The sequence below is a fragment of the Phoxinus phoxinus genome (assembly GCF_949152265.1).
Source record: "Phoxinus phoxinus genome assembly, chromosome: 1".
Classification (NCBI taxonomy): Eukaryota; Metazoa; Chordata; class Actinopteri; order Cypriniformes; family Leuciscidae; genus Phoxinus; species Phoxinus phoxinus.
Genome location: NC_136876.1, coordinates 3669667 through 3689539, shown reverse-complemented (window position 1 = coordinate 3689539; position 19873 = coordinate 3669667). Strand labels below are relative to the sequence as shown.

At 41.8% G+C, this 19873-nt stretch overlaps 1 protein-coding gene across 5 annotated transcripts in view; it reads left to right on the top strand.

Annotated features, from left to right (window-relative positions):
- Positions 1-1670: 1670 nt before the first annotated feature.
- The window catches only part of LOC306996438 (uncharacterized protein), a 102754-nt gene continuing 84551 nt past the window's right edge, over positions 1671-19873 (top strand). Inside the window, exons 1-4 of one of the 5 annotated variants that reach the window (XM_079608915.1) lie at positions 1675-1914; positions 3060-3128; positions 3281-3366; positions 3526-3585. Coding sequence is in view for 1 of the 5 variants with exons in the window: in XM_079608911.1 (XP_079465037.1) it covers positions 1836-1914 (79 nt within the window). In the remaining 4 variants the exon portion in view is untranslated. Of the gene's footprint in view, positions 1915-3059; positions 3129-3280; positions 3367-3525; positions 3586-19873 lie in introns of all 5 variants that reach the window. The other 4 variants (XM_079608916.1, XM_079608911.1, XM_079608922.1 and 1 more) reach the window with 4 other exon arrangements.

Below are 19873 nucleotides of genomic sequence, written 5' to 3'. Positions count from 1 at the left end.
AGACAATAAATACAAGGTTTTAATTACTTCAATATATATGGTTAATGCGAACCTATATAACACCTGTCAAACTTCTTCAAACATCCGGTAATATTCTAGATGTGTGTTCTAAATGCTTGGCTAATAAAGGTACATTATACCATTGCCTCTGGGAATGTCCAAACATACAAAACTTCTGGAAGGAGGTTATAAAATGTATGTCAGACATGTTTAACATTAAAATTCCTTTGAATGTAAAACGACTCGGTTACTGACGTAACCTCGGTTCCCTGAGATGAGGGAACAAGTGTTGCGTAAGTGATTTACGCATCGGGAAAACCCCTTTTCTCGAGAAGATTGAAGCCAAAAATTATTCTTTAATTTTTCTTTAATTTAAAACACATTTGCTGCAGCAGGCAGACCTAAGCGAGATGGCTCGCACGCTAATTGGCTGCTCTGTGGCAATTGCTGCAACATATGGTGAAGGCGGCTGTGACGTGGGAGAACGGCACCTTCCATGACTTCGTTAACTCGTCGTGGAGTTCAGGAAGAAACGGGGCGGGCCTCTGCTGAGGGGCCTGGCGGCGTCCTTGCAAAAACAACTCGTCGAGCCGGTTGCATGCTGGCTCGTCGGGTGAAGACCACTTGAGGCCGAGGTCTTTCAAGGCCTTCGTCAGCAAGCGGATAAGCTCCGCGTCCACGCTAGCTCGTACCCCGCTAGTACTGGCCTGGGTAGAGGGAGCGGGGTCTGGAATAGGCCAGTCATCGCTTCCCGAGGCGGCGAGAGAACAGCTGTCCTCGTGAGCATCGTCACCTTCTGGTCCACCAAAAATGATGGGAGCAATAGCGGTAGCGGCTGGGCGCTGGCCATCAGTGAAGAGGACCGGTGAGGGCGAGTCAGTCAGCGAGGCACGCGGGGATCCTACCGGCGTGAGCTCGTGAGTAGAAACAGTTTCCGGTGGTCTCTGATAGCGGCACTTTTTACGCCCATGAGAGAGAGGCGGAAGTGAGGTGTCCTCGCCGAAAGTAGCTGCTCGAGCCCACAGGGTCGAGAAAACCATCCCGGGCAGCCGCCTTTAGAGAGCGCGAGGTCGGCGTGGTCCTTCCCCAGGCAGGAGACGCAAAGAATATGTCGATCTCCGGCCGTGAGGGGGGGCTCGGCACATTTGCACATTGGAACATTGTTCATTTGGAACAATGCCCGCAAATTTGCTCTTTTAGGAGAAAAACGTGAGTGACGCAGCGGCGACACACACGGAGCAGAGAAAGGATATATGCGTGCCGGATAGCGCAGCGGGAGACGGCGGCTGAAGGCGGCTTCTTCAGTCCTGCTGGTGCAGTGGCTCGTCCCGCTGAAGTGCTGTTCGACGGCGCGAGGCTTCTTTCCAGAGTCAGCGAAGATATCATTCGCTGAAGGAGATGAAATCATGCTGGAAGAGTATGGATGCTCTATCCATGAAAATGTGGATAAAGGAGATAGATATCAAACTGTGTCTGACTGGAAAGGCTAACTTATTGCTAAATGCAAGAGGAGAGACTTTGATAAGCTGTGGGAGCCATACATAAATATTATGTAAACTGGGAATGTAGACCTTACAGAAAAATACTTTGTAAACACTGTCTGTAACTTTTTTATTTATTTATCTGTTTAAAAAAAATTATAATTTATTGTTTTTGTTTTGTATTACATTTTACTTTTTCTTTGTGTGAAGTGTAAATTGAATCTGTTCTGTGGTTATAAAACGAGAAAGGGAAATAAAAAGAATAGTAATGGAAGGCTACAAGCGAATAGGCGAATCTGCGTGGCCCTGATTGGCTGAGGGGGTGTCCCGTATACGCGCGTGCGTTGGAGGCTGATGACGTCACCGCTCGCGACGTCTCTTCCCTCACTGAGTTTCAGCGTCGAGTCTTCTGAGGCGAGGAGAGCAGTTCACGGTATTTCTCATCTTTACACAACCATCACACACACTTTATACAGTTTGATTAAGCGACAGACTAATTTCTGTGTTGTTTTCATCGATCACAGCGATACTTTAGCGTCTTTTCTGGCGTCTTCTCATTGAAATAAACATGTAGTGCAGCAGCAGCGAGCATGAGGAGAATATGTTGAGTTCATTCAGACCTGAGCGATTTTGTGTTCGTTTCTGTGATTGTTTCGATGTTTGGAGTGAGAACTGTTACTGAATATTAAGTTAAAGTTTGAGATCTGTGAGGGTAATTGATGGGAATTGATCCCAAGTTTTGCTGTTGCCATTTTCATATTTACCTTTATTTCTTTGTCATGAAAGAATAAAGTTTTTACCTAAAGATCAAAACCCTTTTTAAGTTGTCCATTCAGGTCTGAAATAAACTATATTAATGTGCTGTATCAGAATTATTTACGAAAATTGCTTTGTTTTTCCACCACATATTGAGGTGAGCGACAATGTTAAAACTTAAATTTCAACCAACCATATTTCATGCTTTCAAAAGGATCAAAGACCCCCTTTTTAAAACTTTTATTTTAACATAAAGCATTTTGCTGAAAGATGGAGGCATGCCTGAGAAATAAATATAGTAATTTTGTCATTGCCTGTTGAGTTTATAAGGGCTATAATAAAGAGGTCTCAACGCTTTAGGGCCCTGTTACATCCGTAACGTTTTAAAGATTAAGTTTATATAATATAATTGTAAATGCAAATAACTTGAAACTTTATATGCAAAGCTAAACGGTGTTTATGCTTATTAGGATCGACATTTCATCTCACTACTTAGCTCTGAACAACCATAATAATGCGTTATGGATGTGACCGTTACGGACGCCTCACATCGAATCACATGCACTTGCTGTGATCGGTTTCAAAAAATTGCTGTAATTTTAACTGGGAAATTCTACAGAAAATTATTGTTTTCTAACTTTACAAGTTATTACTGTAATTTGCAATGCATTTTGGGTCAAAAAGAGTATTACAGTTTTTAACAGTAAACTTCCCTATCAACTGTAAATTAATTTACAGGTATGAAGTGTTGTCACTGTAGCTCATGTTTTTACAACAATTTACTGTGATGTGGCATTATGGGATTGCGCGTTCTGCATTCAGGTTCGAAAACTGAAGAGCAACAGCAGCAAGAACAGCAGAAGATAAAAGGCAATATTCAATACATTTTTGGTAAGTTCTCTTAAATTTACGTTCATATGTGAAAATTGAATGTGTTATGCCTACATTTAATGCCATTTTTAGCGATTCATATATTTTGAACAGAATTAATAACATGTAGGCCTATATCAGATGTAATGAATTTTATCAACTTGTATTTAAAGGATTAGGTAACCCCAAAATTAAGATTTCCTGATCATTCCGCAAGAAAGAAGGAAAGAAAGACATGAACATCTTGGATGGCATTGGGGTGAGTAAATTATCTGGAAATTTTCATTTTGGGCTGAACTAATCCTTTAACAACTGCTTTTATCAGGACATTTAGTGTGTTGTAAACGTACTCAATTCCAATGACATTACGTTTGTTTAGTAAAGAACTGTGATGTTGATTTTAAATTTCTTGTTTCAGGCGAGGCGAAGAATCGTAAGAGGGCTGCTTTTAGCTGGTGAGACGAACCTGTACTAAAAGGTAAAACTATCGCAAATGTCATGCTAATATGGACGAATGCAGCAGTTTCTTGCAGTTTTCTTCGCCTAGAGAGTATTTGTAGAGCATTTGCAGTTTGGCAGACACAACATATTGACTGAAGTGCGCTGGTGAGACAAAACTGCATAGCTACTAGGGGTGTAGCGATACACCAATGCCACGGTTCGTAGAACGCTATTCACTAAATAGAGAACACTATTCACTTTTAACTTAAAAACAACAATTTAACTCCTTAACTATCTTTTTACTGTATTATTTATTAATCTTTGTTAATCTTAGTTAATAAAAATACAGCTTTTCATTCATTGTTTGTTCATGTTACTTCACAGTGCATTAGGCTAACTAATGTTAACAACTTTTGATTTCAAAAAGGCTTCTAGTAAATTGTGAAATTAACAAAGATTAATATGCTATAAAAGTGCAGTTTATTAATTGTTAATATTAAAGGGCACCTATTATGACATTTAAAATGTTCCTAATGTTGTTTAGGGAATCCCCAACAACAGTTCTACATGCATGCAATGACAAAAAACACTTTTGTTGTCGTATAATATGCATTTATTTTTACCTGATTTGCTCACCGACTCCCAAATGATTCGTTCAACGACTCATTTTTCCAAACCCCTCCTTTGCGCGACGCTAATCTGCGTTGATTGGTCAGATGACCCAGCAGTGTTTACAGAGATAATACTTATTGTTTAACACGGAGTACAATGATGCTTTTATCAATTAAATTGTGTTATAATAATGATTATAGTCCACTGCTTTGTAGTTTGTAGTAAAAAACTAAAAATAAGATAAAGAATTGAATGTTATGGTAGCGAGCATAGCCCAGAGTTCATATTGTAAAAGCACAATCAGTCTTTGTTTGCGTTAGCCCGATGCATAAACACAACGTTTTTACAAAAAATAAAAATAAAAATGCAGTTACGTTACTACGAGGTATTATTCTATTCTTTAAGACAACTCCGAAAACAACGACAAACACTTCACATATCTTAATACAATTGTCCTTGAAGACCTAGAAGCTAAACGGTGCTTACACAACAAACTAAATAATTATTAAGCATGCTACATAAAACAAAAGCAACAATTATTAATAACACTAACAGGTTGTGATACGGAGGAGGAAGCTGATGCAAATACACTTGGAACTGAACCTTCCTTCAATATCAGCCGATCGCGAATCCAAGTTTGATTGCATTTAAGTTGGTAAAGCAATCGTCTTCAAAATGGCGCGAACAAAGCACAGGCTCGGACTACACTTCTGTGGTATAGTTGTATATATGAATTGTAGCCACTTAGTCTTCAAATGCTCCTCCTTGGGCAGATGAAAAAAGTTTGCTTTTGAGTCGCACTTCAGAACACAGCGTCTCGTCGCCATGAAGTTTTCCCTGCTGGCCTTGGAGCGCAATAAGTGGGCGTATCATATTCAAATAACTTGACAAGTTGACGTCATCTAGTCAGAGAAAAAGCTTCGGTCTTCTAACGATTCATAAAAATGACTCAAGAGTCGACTCTTACTTTTGAAAGACAATAACTTTATATACGGTGCACTTTCATATTTCAAACTTTGCAGGATGTTTTTGTTCACTTAGATCTATGTTACACACTACATGAAAGGTAAATATAAAAATTCCATAATAGGTGCCCTTTAACTAATGTAGTTAACTAGAGTTTAATAAATTTAACTTTATTGTAAAGTATTACCGATTTGTTGTACACCGATTTAGACGAAAAATACCGCGCGCGCGGCCGGAGGAGGGTCTCTCTCTTTCTCTCTCTCTCTCTCTCTCTCTCTCTCTCTCGCTCTCTCGCTCTCTCGCTCTCTCTCTCTCTCTCTCTCTGCTCTTTCCTTCGGAAGGGAGAATACCGCGCACGCGGCCGGAGGGTCTCGTAACATGCGACCTGTCACAAGCGCAGCAGCAGTCTGTCATCTACATCACTTAGCGATCCAATAAGGCTTGGTGGCCGGTGTTGATTCTGTGGCGCACCGCCACAAAGACTGCAGGCTAAACTGCTAAGCGTGATCGATCACCAAAAGTCACGTGACATGCTTTCATTAGTTGTTAGTGTAGGCTACTAATTACTACTTAATCAATTGTCAGAAAAAATGGTTTTGTGACATAAGGTGAAGTGAGAGCTGGGCGGGGCAGTAGGGGGCGGGGCGCTTTCGGTTCGAAATGAGAGTATCGCGGTTCGTACCGTAGGTGGTGAATCGCGTTTTTTCGGTTCGGTTTAAATATCGTTACACCCCTAATAGCTGCAGTAAATATAACGTTAAGTTACGTGCAAATTGCTTTGCTGATAAAAACATTAGAATATATTATATAAATGCGAACACGAATAATAAAATAAAATGTATATTTTATGTTCTGTGGAGAGCCAACCCGTCTTCATTCGGTGGGTAGTATTACTTTTGGTTTGCGCAGTGTAATTCACAGTAGGGCTGGGTGATATGGCCAAAAAAATGTATCACGATAAAATTTTTTATATCAGTCGATATCGATAATTTCACGATAAATGTCAAATCTTTATTTCTTTCAAGTTTAAAGGCAGATTTTTGCTCATAAGTGAAAGTTAGGAGCAAAAAGAAACCAGAGCGTTAATTGTGGTTTTAAACTACTCTTTATTGTCAGAACATAATGTTATCATGACAAGCACTTGCCAAACAGGGGAACATTCACAAATCTGAGGTAGAACATTCAAACATTTGTCATTTTTTTCCTTAACAAAATATTAAGTTAATTCCTTAACTTTTTTTTTTTTTTTTTGCTCATTTTTATTTCGTAAAATGTAATATTCTGACTGTTTGAGTTTTATCGAGAAAAATTATATCGCGATAATTATCGTTATCATTTTATCGCCCAGCCCTAATTCACAGAATTACTAAAAAATATTTTGGCAATTAAAAGTAACGCATGTGTATTTCCCTCATTTTAAATATCAAACGCATGTGTAGTAGAGGTCGACCGATTCATCGGTTTTGCCGATATATCGGTACCGATAGTTGATTGGTGGAACTATTGTTATCGGCAAAAATCCACACCGATAGTTTTTCCGGGTTGTGTCTGTTGCTGGAGTGACTAAGAAGTGTGTGCTGTCATTTCACAGTATGAGAGCTAGGGTTGGTTAATCTGTCTGATTTCCCAATTCGATTCGATTACGATTATTGAAGTCCCGATTCGATTACAGTCGATTTTCGATTATTAACGATTCTCGATTAGCGATTATTAATTTTCCATTTCACAACAGTAAATTCACTACAGTAAAAATCACAACAATAACAAATTATAACAAACTTCAACATATTCTGAATCTCTATTAACATAAAATACGGATGTCCACGCATCACATGTTACAGCTATCCTACCCGCTTTCTTCAGTGATTCCATGACTTCGGTTTTGGTCTTGTTGTAAAGCGTGGGGATCGCTGTGTCTGTAAAATATCTCCGAGATGGGACGTTGTATCTCGGCTCCAAAGTGTGCAACATAGCGCCGAAAGCCCTGGTTCTCAACGACTGGATGCAAATCCTTGGCAATAAAAGTTGCGATTGATTGTGTAATGTGCTTAATGTGCTAACCCTTTTTTTTGAAAATCGATTTTTGGCATTTGTGAATCGATTCAGAATCGTCCACGTCCGCATCGCGATGCATCTAAGAATCGATTTTTTCCCCCCACCTCTAATGAGAGCGCTGAGAAGAGTCTGCTGACATTATACAGAGCGAGAGCGGCCTCTAGAGGACAAATAATAAACTATCACTGGCTGAGTTGTTTACGTTAACACACGTGAGGCAGCGCAGCACGGAGATCACACGCTACACGGAGAGCGCTGACACTCCAGATGCGCTTTTAAAACACCGACAGCGAAACGGTTTGAATACAGAACACTACAGTCCATGTTTCCATATCATTATAGAGTAATTAATTTGTTGACTAGATGCTGCATTAGCAGAGAAAGAACAGCAGTATGTTTGCCATCGGAATAACATTAGTAGTGGCTTCCTCAAGTGATTAAAGCAATATGACAAAAACACACGCAAACCTGACCCAAATGTTGAATGTTGCAATTGTGACTGTCTATTTGCATTAGTTTATATCCAGCTGGTCATTTTTATGCATTCATTAGCCGATGAAGTTGCATATTTAAAGTGTAGCCCAGTGGTAAACTTGGGTATTATAGTCTAATGGAAACAGGGTAGGTTATGATTAATCTCTCTTACTCAAAAACGAGTCACATGACTATTAAAAAAAGTAAACGGTTATTTACTTTAAATAAATAATAGGAGACACTGATTTCTAAAGAAGGAAATATCAATTCATTTTACATAATTAAAAGGAGATCAATATTTGTTTTATTTCATGACAGTGATTAAAGTTTATATTATTTAGCTAAATAATATTATCAGAGGTTTTACACAGTAAGCCTTTTATTACTTTATTCTTCTTGTTTTCATGTCACAATATTTATTGGTCATTTGGTTAATACGCTGTATGGATACACGTGACCGGAAAGGAAACAGTGAGAGAGAGTGCGGGAAGGTTTTTTCCTCGCTTCCGGCTGGACCAGTGTGGAGAACAGGACGCTCGCGTTTGAGAAAATAATAACTGTAGAAAGAGTCGATAAACCCGATGAAACTGAACAGGGTGTTGAGATGAGAGGATCGCGGACTCGGGGTGTTGTTGAGCGAGCGACTGAGTGAGAAACGAAGCCGGAGACCCGTCGAACGGAGCTGACGCGTGATCGGAGGGGACGCGTGATCGGAGGCAGCCGAGATAGCGAGGCACGGTGGGCTTATGCTGTGGCGGGACCTGTCGGTTGATCGCGCTGCACGTGAGGATCGGGATCGAAGTATTTCCACGCTCTCAATGTGTTGCAAGTGTTTGTTCAGCGCACTCAATGTTTTGCAAGACCAACACAGGCCTGCAACGTGTTTTTTCTGTTCAGAGAAGTACCGTGAGTAGACTGAAATGTGTGTGAATGTGTGTGAGTGGGCCCACCACTGCATTTGCTAAGACTCGTTTCAGCACACGTGAAGTTTTTTGTAAAGTTCCTTGTGTATTCACAATTGTTAAGAAAGAGATAACTTTTCGATAAGTTATGCTGGTGTAACAAGTGTGAGTGAAACTATTGAGGTTTCTAGCTAAATCTAAAGAGTCTATCATTTAAGTGTTTGGGGAATTTTTTGGTTATTTATTTTGAATATTCTGTGATATTTTGTGTTGGGGAAAGCTTTTATATTCTATTTGCCAAATTGTTTTATTTAATTAAACCAGGGCATTACCCTATTTTTTGCTAAACTAAAAACTATCTCTGGGTCTCATTATTTTTAAATAGTTTGTCAAAAGGTTTTACAACTTATTAGGTGCACCTTCGTGGTATCCACCTGAACTACACCGAACCCAAGCACCCACCATTCTCACGTAAGTAACGCTCTGAGTGGCTGTACGGGTGCTACATAAATAAAATGGAGGCCCCGCTGGGATTAATTTAGTTCAGAAATAGTTTCAAATCAGATATAACTTTAGTTTGACCCAGAGATTTAAATTGTTTTTGTTTAAAAAATAGTTTAGAACCAAAAGCTGGCTAGCTGTTAACCTACATGTAAAACCATATTAACGAGTATCTATTGTTAAAAAACTTAAAACTATAAAAGTAGGGTTCTACTAAGCATTTTAAGTCAAGAAAACGCAAATTAAGCTTTATTTGTGTTCAAATACAACTAAAACCTACCAAATTTAGTTCTGACAAGTGATCACAGTAAGCGCACAACCAGTGGGGATGGCTCAGTTGAAGAACTGGTGTTTTGGAGAAGGCATAGACTCGGTGAAAGCCTTACTGGTTAAAGATGTACCTCCGGAAACTGAAGTTGGTTTCATTGAAGAAACGCTACAGACCATCAAAGCACTCGGGAGAGTCAAGGTGAGAGGAAGAATGTATGACCCACAGTCTCAAAGTTTAACTGTGCTATGTGAGTGCAGGGAGAATGTGAATGCAGACGCCATTCCTCTTGATGTTGTTCCTGAGGGGCTTGATATGACCTGGAGAATCTTTGGACCTTCTAAGCAGGAGGAGGAACCCCAAGCTCAGGCAGCCGGTGATGGTCAGAATGTGCCGCTGCCAGATTCCAGTATTTTTTCCCCACTGCAAGCGTCCACTCCTGAAGCTATCATTCGAGCAGTTGGTGATGTCCTGCAAATGACAAGCAAGCACACACAAGGTGACAACAATCTTTACAGAAGACTGCGCACTTTCTCAGGGGTCATGCCCACACCCCTGGGAGAAGAACAGTTGGAAAACTGGGTTGAACAAGCCAGACTTATGATTGAAGAATATGATCGCCCTGAAAGAGAAAAGAAAATGAGAATAATGGAAAGTGTAAAGGGTCCTGCACTCGAGATCCTCCAAGCTGTCCGTTTCAACAACCCATCTGCAACCTCTATGGACTACATTGACATTCTCGAGACCACCTTTGGCAGCCCTGAGAGCGGTGAAGAACTTTACTTTGCCTTCAGAATGTTGTGTCAACACACCAACGAGAAACTCTCTGAGTTCCTGAGACGCCTAGAGAGAGTCCTAAATAAAGTTGTCCGAAAGGGTGGACTTCAGTCATCGGTGGCAGACAAAGCACGTCTTGACCAACTCATTAAAGGGGCCATCCGATCTGACATGATGATACTAAATCTCGGATTGAGAGACCGCAGAGACAGTCCTCCCACTTTTCTCGAGCTGCTGAATGAGATACGCCTGGAGGAGGAGCATGAAGCTTCACGTCGCAGACTCCATCCACCCAAAGCCGTCTATGCCAAAAGTGCTACGGTGACCTCTGACACAGAGTTAAATGATTTGAAAGCCGAAATACACCAACTCAGAACACAAGTAAGTGAACTCTCGGCCCCCGCCGCCATGTCAAGTCACCTCACGACAAGCACACTGCTTTCAGTCACTCCTGCGGCAGAGAACGCAGAAGACAAGAACGTGCAAGCTTTAAAGAAAGAAGTTGTCAAGCTCCGAAAGCAAGTCTCTGTCATGTCAGTCAAGCCAAAGTACAGTCCTGCTACTGAGCCCTGCCCACAAGAGAGCCAGTCAAGACCCTGGCAGCTAAGACCTCCTACAGCCAGAGACCCAAGTGATTTCTTCTGCTATCGCTGCGGTGAAGACGGGCATTATGCCAACAAGTGCTCCTCTCCCGAGAACTATCCCAAAGTTATTCAGAAACTGCTGCAAGCTCAAAGAAAGTCCAAGCAGAACCGCCATTCTGATAACGAAACCAGAACCAAAACCACAAATGCAAGTGTCAAGAGAAGCGCGGTAAATATACCGACCAACAGTTTGCCTGAGGGACTCGTGGGACCGCCATCCACTGCTCAGGTCAGGATCAATGGCAACTTCTGCACTGCGCTGATGGACAGTGGATCACAAGTTACCATCATCTTCGACAGCTGGTATGCCAAACATCTGTCACACATACAGTTAAACTCTGTGACCGGTCTAGCCATATGGGGCCTAAGTGAGTCAGAGAGCAGTTACCCGTACAAAGGTTACATTCAGGTTGAGTTGGAGCTGCCACAAAAATCTAAGTCCAACAAAGTCAAGTCTGTTCCTGTCCTGGCCCTGGTGTGCCCTGATCCACGTTGCTCCGAGACTATACCTGTACTGATCGGCACAAACGTCAGGGGGGTTCGGCCTTTCAAGTCCAGAGCACAGAAAAAAGACCTGGAGAACGTCAATTCAGTCAAAATTCAAGTTCAAGAGGAAAAACACCTACCTGTTCCTGCAGGGATGACTGTAAAAGGCAGCAAAGACTTGCCTGTGGCTGAAGTTAAGTGGTCTGGCCCTGGTCCTCTCAGCATCCCTCCTGGCACTGAATACGTTGCTATCTGCAAAGTTAAAGAAAAACAAGACATTGGAGACAGCATACTCATCATTGAACGAGCCCACTCACCTGCTCTTCCTCCAAGTGTACTTGTCCAGCCAACTGTGTCGTTCTCCAAGATGCTAGATCCAAACAACTTCCTGGTGCTCCTGCGTAATGAGTCTCTAAAGCAAACTGCCATTCCAATGGGCACAGTGATCGCTCACCTTCACGTCGCTGACATTGTGACGGATGCCCCAAACCCTAAAGTCGAATCCGTTCCAGCTATGGATCCTTCTTTGTTTGACTTCAGTGAGTCACCCATCAGCAAAGAGTGGAAGGAGAGGCTGAGTCAAAAGCTTGCCAAACACACTCAGGTGTTCTCTATTGAAGAATGGGATGTCGGTTTGGCTAAAGGGGTAGAACATCACATCCGTCTGAATGACAACACTCCCTTCAGAGAGAGATCTCGACGTATTGCCCCTGCTGATTTGGATGACCTTCGGCGACACCTGCAAGGTTTGTTGGCGGCTGGGATTATAAAAGAATCAAGAAGTCCATATGCTTCACCGATTGTCCTTGCACGTAAAAAGAATGGTCAACTTCGTATGTGCGTTGACTACCGCACCCTGAACCGGAGAACTACCCCAGATCAGTACACTGTACCACGTATCGATGACGCTCTCGATTGCTTGTCTGGCAGTAAGTGGTTTTCAGTGTTGGATTTGCGCAGTGGCTATTATCAAATCCCAATGACAGAGGAGGACAAAGAAAAAACTGCTTTCATCTGTCCTTTGGGATTCTTTCAATTTGAGCGGATGCCACAGGGTATCACAGGGGCCCCTGCGACTTTTCAACGGCTCATGGAAAAGGCAGTTGGCGACATGCACATGCTTGAAGTTATCGTCTATCTAGATGACCTCATTGTTTTCGGTAAGACTCTGGGAGAGCATGAGCAAAGACTCCTCAAAGTCATCGCTCGTCTTGAAGAAGCTGGACTCAAGTTGTCCCTCGACAAGTGCCAGTTCTGTCGCTCGCAAGTCACCTATGTCGGGCACATCGTCTCTGAGAACGGCATCGCCACAGACCCAGACAAAGTTGAAGCAGTGACGCGGTGGAAGCAGCCAACCGACCTTCCTTCTCTGCAGTCCTTCCTGGGGTTCTGCGGCTACTACCGCAGGTTTATAAAAAACTTCTCCATCATCGTCCGACCACTTACAGAGCTGTGCAAAGGGTATCCTCCCACTCAAAAGAATCGAAAGTCTGCCTCTGCATCAGACAAGACCTACTATAAAGTCAATGAGCCTTTTGGTGAACGGTGGGACCAGTCATGTTCAGAGGCATTCCAAAAGATCATTCACTGCCTCACAAACGCACCTGTGCTGGCATTTTCTGACCCCACCAAGCCTTACATACTTCACATTGATGCCAGTATTCAGGGGCTCGGCGCTGTCCTCAACCAAGAGTACTCCGAGGGCTTAAGACCTGTTGCTTTCGCCAGCCGCAAGCTGAGTGCATCGGAAAAGAACTATCCAGTGCACCAGCTCGAGTTTTTGGCACTTAAGTGGGCAGTGGTAGACAAGTTCCACGATTACTTATATGGAGCACAGTTTACCGTGAGAACTGATAACAACCCCCTAACTTATATTCTCACGACTGCAAAACTCAATGCGACTGGTCACCGCTGGCTCTCAGCACTCGCCACGTACCAATTCACACTGCAGTACAGGCCTGGTAGCAGCAACATCGACGCTGATGCCCTGTCACGCAACCCTCTTCCAACCACAGACGAAGGTTGGCAAAGTGTACCGACTGAAAGTGTCCAAGCTCTGTGTAAACAGATCAAGTGCCGTGAAACTCCAACAGAGTCTACAACTATTGCTGAGTCGCTCGGAGTATCGCCTGATGGTATACCAGATTGTTTTGCCTTCCCAGTTAGGTTGGATCTTGGTTCTTTGAGTCAGCTAAGTCACAAAGACCTGGTCACCGCTCAAGATGTTGACTCTACTATCGCTCCAGTCAAGCAGTCACTTAGTGGTGGTCCATCATTCACCCGCCCCGACAATCCAACTTCTGTCCTGTTGAACAAAGAAGCAAGCAAGCTGTTAATTCAAAACAATCTGCTCTACAGAAAGGTTGAGAAAAATGGAACTGAGATAAAGCAGCTGGTACTGCCCAGAGAGTATGTCCCGATGGTCCTGAGCTCTCTGCATGATGAGTCTGGTCACTTGGGCATGGACAAGACCATCGAACTTGTCAGGAATCGGTTCTATTGGCCGAAAATGGGAGTTGAGGTTGAGCAGTACATCAAAAACTGTGGCAGATGCATCACTCGCAAAGCTCTTCCTCAGAAAGCTGCTCCCTTAAAACAGATCACCAGCCAAGGCCCTCTAGACCTCGTCTGTATCGATTTTCTGTCACTTGAGCCAGACTCCCAAGGTTTCGCCAACATCCTTGTAGTGACAGACCACTTTACTCGATACGCCCAAGCTTTTCCAGCCAAAGACCAGAAGGCAGCCACCGTTGCCAAGATACTGTGTGAGCGCTACTTTGTACACTACGGACTCCCTGCCCGCATACATTCGGATCAAGGCCGCGATTTTGAAAGCAAACTGATCCAAGACCTTCTAATGATGTTGGGTATACGTAAGTCAAGAACATCGCCTTACCACCCTCAGGGAGATCCGCAACCAGAAAGATTCAACCGTACGCTATTGTCAATGCTCGGCACACTTGACCCAAAGCAAAAACAAAAATGGAGTCAAAAGATCAGTCAGTTGGTCCACGCCTACAACTGTTCTCAAAACGATGCAACTGGTTATTCGCCCTACCTGCTAATGTTCGGCAGAGAAGCTCGCTTACCGGTAGACATCTGTTTTGGCGTGACCGAGGACAACCAAAAGACAAAGTCCTACCTTCAGTATGTTGCTAAGCTCAAGCAAGATCTCCAAAGAGCCTACAGTCTTGCAACAGAATCGGCAGACAAGAACCACCAAAGAAACAAAAAAGCACATGACAAGCACGTCAAAGAACAAGTCCTTGACAAAGGCGACAGGGTGCTACTGAGAAATTTTGGGGTCAAAGGCAAGCACAAATTGAAATGCAAGTGGCGATCTTCACCCTATATTGTTATGGGGAAACTACCCAACTTACCTGTCTACAAGATCAAGCCAGAGAGAGGCTTGGGAGTAGAAAAGACTATTCATCGCAATCACCTGTTACCCATTGGTTATCTGGTGAGACTCCCGGTTGACGAAAGGGAAGTGGGGCCACAACAAAGACCTGTGACCAGAGCATTTCAGCAAAATACAAAAGAACGGGTACAGACAAACAACCCCGATGATGACGTGTCTTTAGAATTGGAGTACGACGAAGTATATTTGCCCAGACCTGTTGAGTTAGACTGGGATAAGTTGCTGACATGTCCAGAACTGTCCACAAAGCAATCCGAGCCAATCGTCAGAGAACCGGAAAGACAAGCTCAAGACCCTGCTGAGATAGAGCCAGTGTTCAACGATCTTCCAAACTTGCCTCTTCACTCTGATCCAGAAGTCGACGTTCAAGAAGAGGGGGCAGATGTCAATTCCTATCCGAACACTCAAGCTGAGAGTGAACAAGTTGAGCGTTCAAAAAGAGTCATCCGTCCAGTGGTCAAGCTGAGCTACGATGAACTTGGCAAGCCCTGTGACTACCCTGTGACAGTACTAAGCCATGGAGTATTGGTGGGAAGTGGAATCTACGGAGACTCCAGAAGCAGTCCATGTCAAACTTTCTGGTGCCACCCCATGGCGTTGTGTTTCACTTGTTCAAATCTGGCCTCTACCCTTGACGTTAAAACTATTAGAGTCCTCTAAGGGTTATTTTGATGAGGACATCAAAACTGTCTAGAAGGGGGAAGATGTAGCCCAGTGGTAAACTTGGGTATTATAGTCTAATGGAAACAGGGTAGGTTATGATTAATCTCTCTTACTCAAAAACGAGTCACATGACTATTAAAAAAAGTAAACGGTTATTTACTTTAAATAAATAATAGGAGACACTGATTTCTAAAGAAGGAAATATCAATTCATTTTACATAATTAAAAGGAGATCAATATTTGTTTTATTTCATGACAGTGATTAAAGTTTATATTATTTAGCTAAATAATATTATCAGAGGTTTTACACAGTAAGCCTTTTATTACTTTATTCTTCTTGTTTTCATGTCACAATATTTATTGGTCATTTGGTTAATACGCTGTATGGATACACGTGACCGGAAAGGAAACAGTGAGAGAGAGTGCGGGAAGGTTTTTTCCTCGCTTCCGGCTGGACCAGTGTGGAGAACAGGACGCTCGCGTTTGAGAAAATAATAACTGTAGAAAGAGTCGATAAACCCGATGAAACTGAACAGGGTGTTGAGATGAGAGGATCGCGGACTCGGGGTGTTGTTGAGCGAGCGACTGAGTGAGAAACGAAGCCGGAGACCCGTCGAACGGAGCTGACGCGTGATCGGAGGGGACGCGTGATCGGAGGCAGCCGAGATAGCGAGGCACGGTGGGCTTATGCTGTGGCGGGACCTGTCGGTTGATCGCGCTGCACGTGAGGATCGGGATCGAAGTATTTCCACGCTCTCAATGTGTTGCAAGTGTTTGTTCAGCGCACTCAATGTTTTGCAAGACCAACACAGGCCTGCAACGTGTTTTTTCTGTTCAGAGAAGTACCGTGAGTAGACTGAAATGTGTGTGAATGTGTGTGAGTGGGCCCACCACTGCATTTGCTAAGACTCGTTTCAGCACACGTGAAGTTTTTTGTAAAGTTCCTTGTGTATTCACAATTGTTAAGAAAGAGATAACTTTTCGATAAGTTATGCTGGTGTAACAAGTGTGAGTGAAACTATTGAGGTTTCTAGCTAAATCTAAAGAGTCTATCATTTAAGTGTTTGGGGAATTTTTTGGTTATTTATTTTGAATATTCTGTGATATTTTGTGTTGGGGAAAGCTTTTATATTCTATTTGCCAAATTGTTTTATTTAATTAAACCAGGGCATTACCCTATTTTTTGCTAAACTAAAAACTATCTCTGGGTCTCATTATTTTTAAATAGTTTGTCAAAAGGTTTTACAACTTATTAGGTGCACCTTCGTGGTATCCACCTGAACTACACCGAACCCAAGCACCCACCATTCTCACGTAAGTAACGCTCTGAGTGGCTGTACGGGTGCTACAAAAGCTAGGGACGTGATTGCTTTCTCAGCATTGATAAACATAAACAAATCAGAAAAGCATCCGATTCAATTTGTTTTTATCACTGCAATAGATATTGTAATATTGTAAATTAGATAATCATCAAGTGTTCTAATATATAAGCAAATAAAGTGAGGGACTATACATGTTATATACATTTATTAAATGTTAGTGCTCTGGCCTTTGCAGATATTTAAATATGGCCATCTTTAAGCATAGCAGACTCTTTGGATTCATATGAAATGGTAACACTTTACAATAAGATAAAATTTTAAGCATTAACTAAGGTAAATAAATGTATTATTGTCCATTGTTAGTTTGTTAATTTAACATTTACTAATACATTTTAAATTAAGGTTTAATTTTATCTGCTAAACTTAGTGTACTATGAACTAACATGAATGATCAAGGTATAATTGTCTCGCTCAAATATTGATACAGTGGGGCAAAAAAGTATTTAGTCAGCCACCAATTGTGCAAGTTCTCCCACTTAAAAAGATGAGAGAGGCCTGTCATTTTCATCATAGGTACACTTCAACTATGAGAGACAAAATGAGAAGAAAAAAAATCAGAAAATCACATTGTAGGATTTTTAATGAATTTATTTGCAAATTATGGTGGAAAATAAGTATTTGGTCACCTACAAACAAGCAAGACTTCTGACTCTCACAGACCTGTAACTTTTTCTTTAAGAGGCTCCTCTGTCCTCCACTCGTTACCTGTATTAATGGCACCTATTTTAACTTGTTATCAGTATAAAAGACACCTGTCCACAACCTCAAACAGTCACACTCCAAACTCCACTATGGCCAAGACCAAAGAGCTGTCAAAGGACACCAGAAACAAAATTGTAGACTTGCACCAGGCTGGGAAGACTGAATCTGCAATAGGTAAGCAGCTTGGTGTGAAGAAATCAACTGTGGGAGCAATTATTAGGAAATGGAAGACATACAAGACCACTGATAATCTCCCTCGATCTCGGGGCCCACGCAAGATCTCACCCTGTGGGGTCAAAATGATCACAAGAACGGTGAGCAAAAATCCCAGAACCACACGGGGGGACCTAGTGAATGACCTGCAGAGAGCTGGGACCAAGTAACAAAGGCTACCATCAGTAACACACTACGCTGCCAGGGACTCAAATCCTGCAGTGCCAGACGTGTCCCCCTGCTTAAGCCAGTTCATGTCCAGGGCCGTCTGAAGTTTGCTAGAGAGCATTTGGATGATCCAGAAGAGGATTGGGAGAATGTCATATGGTCAGATGAAACCAAAATATAACTTTTTGGTACCAACTCAACTCGTCATGTTTGGAGGAGAAAGAATACTGAGTTGCATCCAAAGAACACCATACCTACTGTGAAGCATGGGGGTGGAAACATCATGCTTTGGGGCTGTTTTTCTGCAAAGGGACCAGGACGACCGATCCGTGTAAAGGAAAGAATGAATGGGGCCATGTATCGTGAGATTTTGAGTGAAAACCTCCTTCCATCAGCAAGGGCATTGAAAATGAAACATGGCTGGGTCTTTCAGCATGACAATGATCCCAAACACACCGCCCAGGCAACGAAAAAGTGGCTTCGTAAGAAGCATTTCAAGGTCCTGGAGTGGCCTAGCCAGTCTCCAGATCTCAACCCCATAGAAAATCTTTGGAGGGAGTTGAAAGTCCGTATTGCCTAGCGACAGCCCCGAAACATCACTGCTCTATAGGAGACATGCATGAAGGAATGGGCCAAAATACCAGCAACAGTGTGTGAAAACCTTGTGAAGACTTACAGAAAACGTTTGACCTCTGTCATTGCCAACAAAGGGTATATAACAAAGTAATGAGATAAACTTTAGTTATTGACCAAATACTTATTTTCCGCCATAATTTGCAAATAAATTCATAAAAATCCTACAATGTGATTTTCTGGATTTTTTTTCTGATTTTGTCTCTCATAGTTGAAGTGTACCTATGATGAAAATTACAGGCCTCTCTCATCTTTTTAAATGGGAGAACTTGCACAATTGGTGGCTGACTAAATACTTTTTTGCCCCACTGTACATGCTGTAAAAAAATTGTATAACGCATATAGTTCATGAAAGCTAGATAATACATCCTTGTTAACAAGAGGGGACTTGCAAAGTGTTACCTATGAAAGGTTTCTAGGTTATAGCTAAAGAAACCTGTAATATTCTAATGTTTAAATTATTTTCTGTAGAACTTCCCATTTTAATACATTCATATTTATATATTCATTTAATTTAGCACATTTCAGTTAAGCACTATTTTACTTGGAGTTTTGTTTTTAATCCAGTATCCATTTAAAAAATATCGGCTGATTAATCGTTATCGGCACGTACGGTCAAAACTAAGTATCGGTAAAATCCACTATCGGTCGACCTCTAATATGTAGACTGATATTTTTCTAATGTCTGGACTCCTTTATTGGGGTCTGAGGGGTTTTCTGGGTCCTGGAGGTGTTCTGACATGCTCTAACATTTGTGCTTATTTCTGTTACTTGTGACATTTTCATGGCTAAAGTCTTATTACACTGCATTCAGCACAAACTCTGCTACAATAATATGTCAGCAGCATGTATGTAAAAGTTTGTAGTTTTGAGATAATAACATTTATGCGTGGTTTGTGAAAATGACAAAAAAAAAGTCACTGAAATGAGTTCATGAAACCCAAACTGATTATTTATTCACAAGACTTTTAGCCTAGATTATTTGCTCCAAAACTATGTGAAAATCACCTTGACTAATTCAGATCAGACAATATATTGATTTAAAATTTGTAAGGCATGTCTTGTGTAAGAAAGCTTTATGCGAGTAGGCGTAAACCACCCATGAATATTGAGTGTTTCACACTTGAGAGAGACAAAGAGCCTCCCATAATGGCCGTATTAGGAGCTCTCAGGGCCTATGAGGAACTTTGAACAAAGAATGAGGAGATTTAAAAAAGAATGGCTTTTTGATTGTTTGGATTTATTTACAACACAACAATCCACAGATACACAACAAATGGCAAAAAAGCACATTTAACACACTGAACTAAAGACAAAGACTTAACCAGTCACACACCTTTGTGCTATTCCTGAAACATAGTACATACCTGTAATTTCCCAGGTGTTTGATTTTTCAGTTTACCATGTTCATGTCTCATGTTGAAGTAAGCAGGACTCATGGTCCCTAAAAAATAAAAT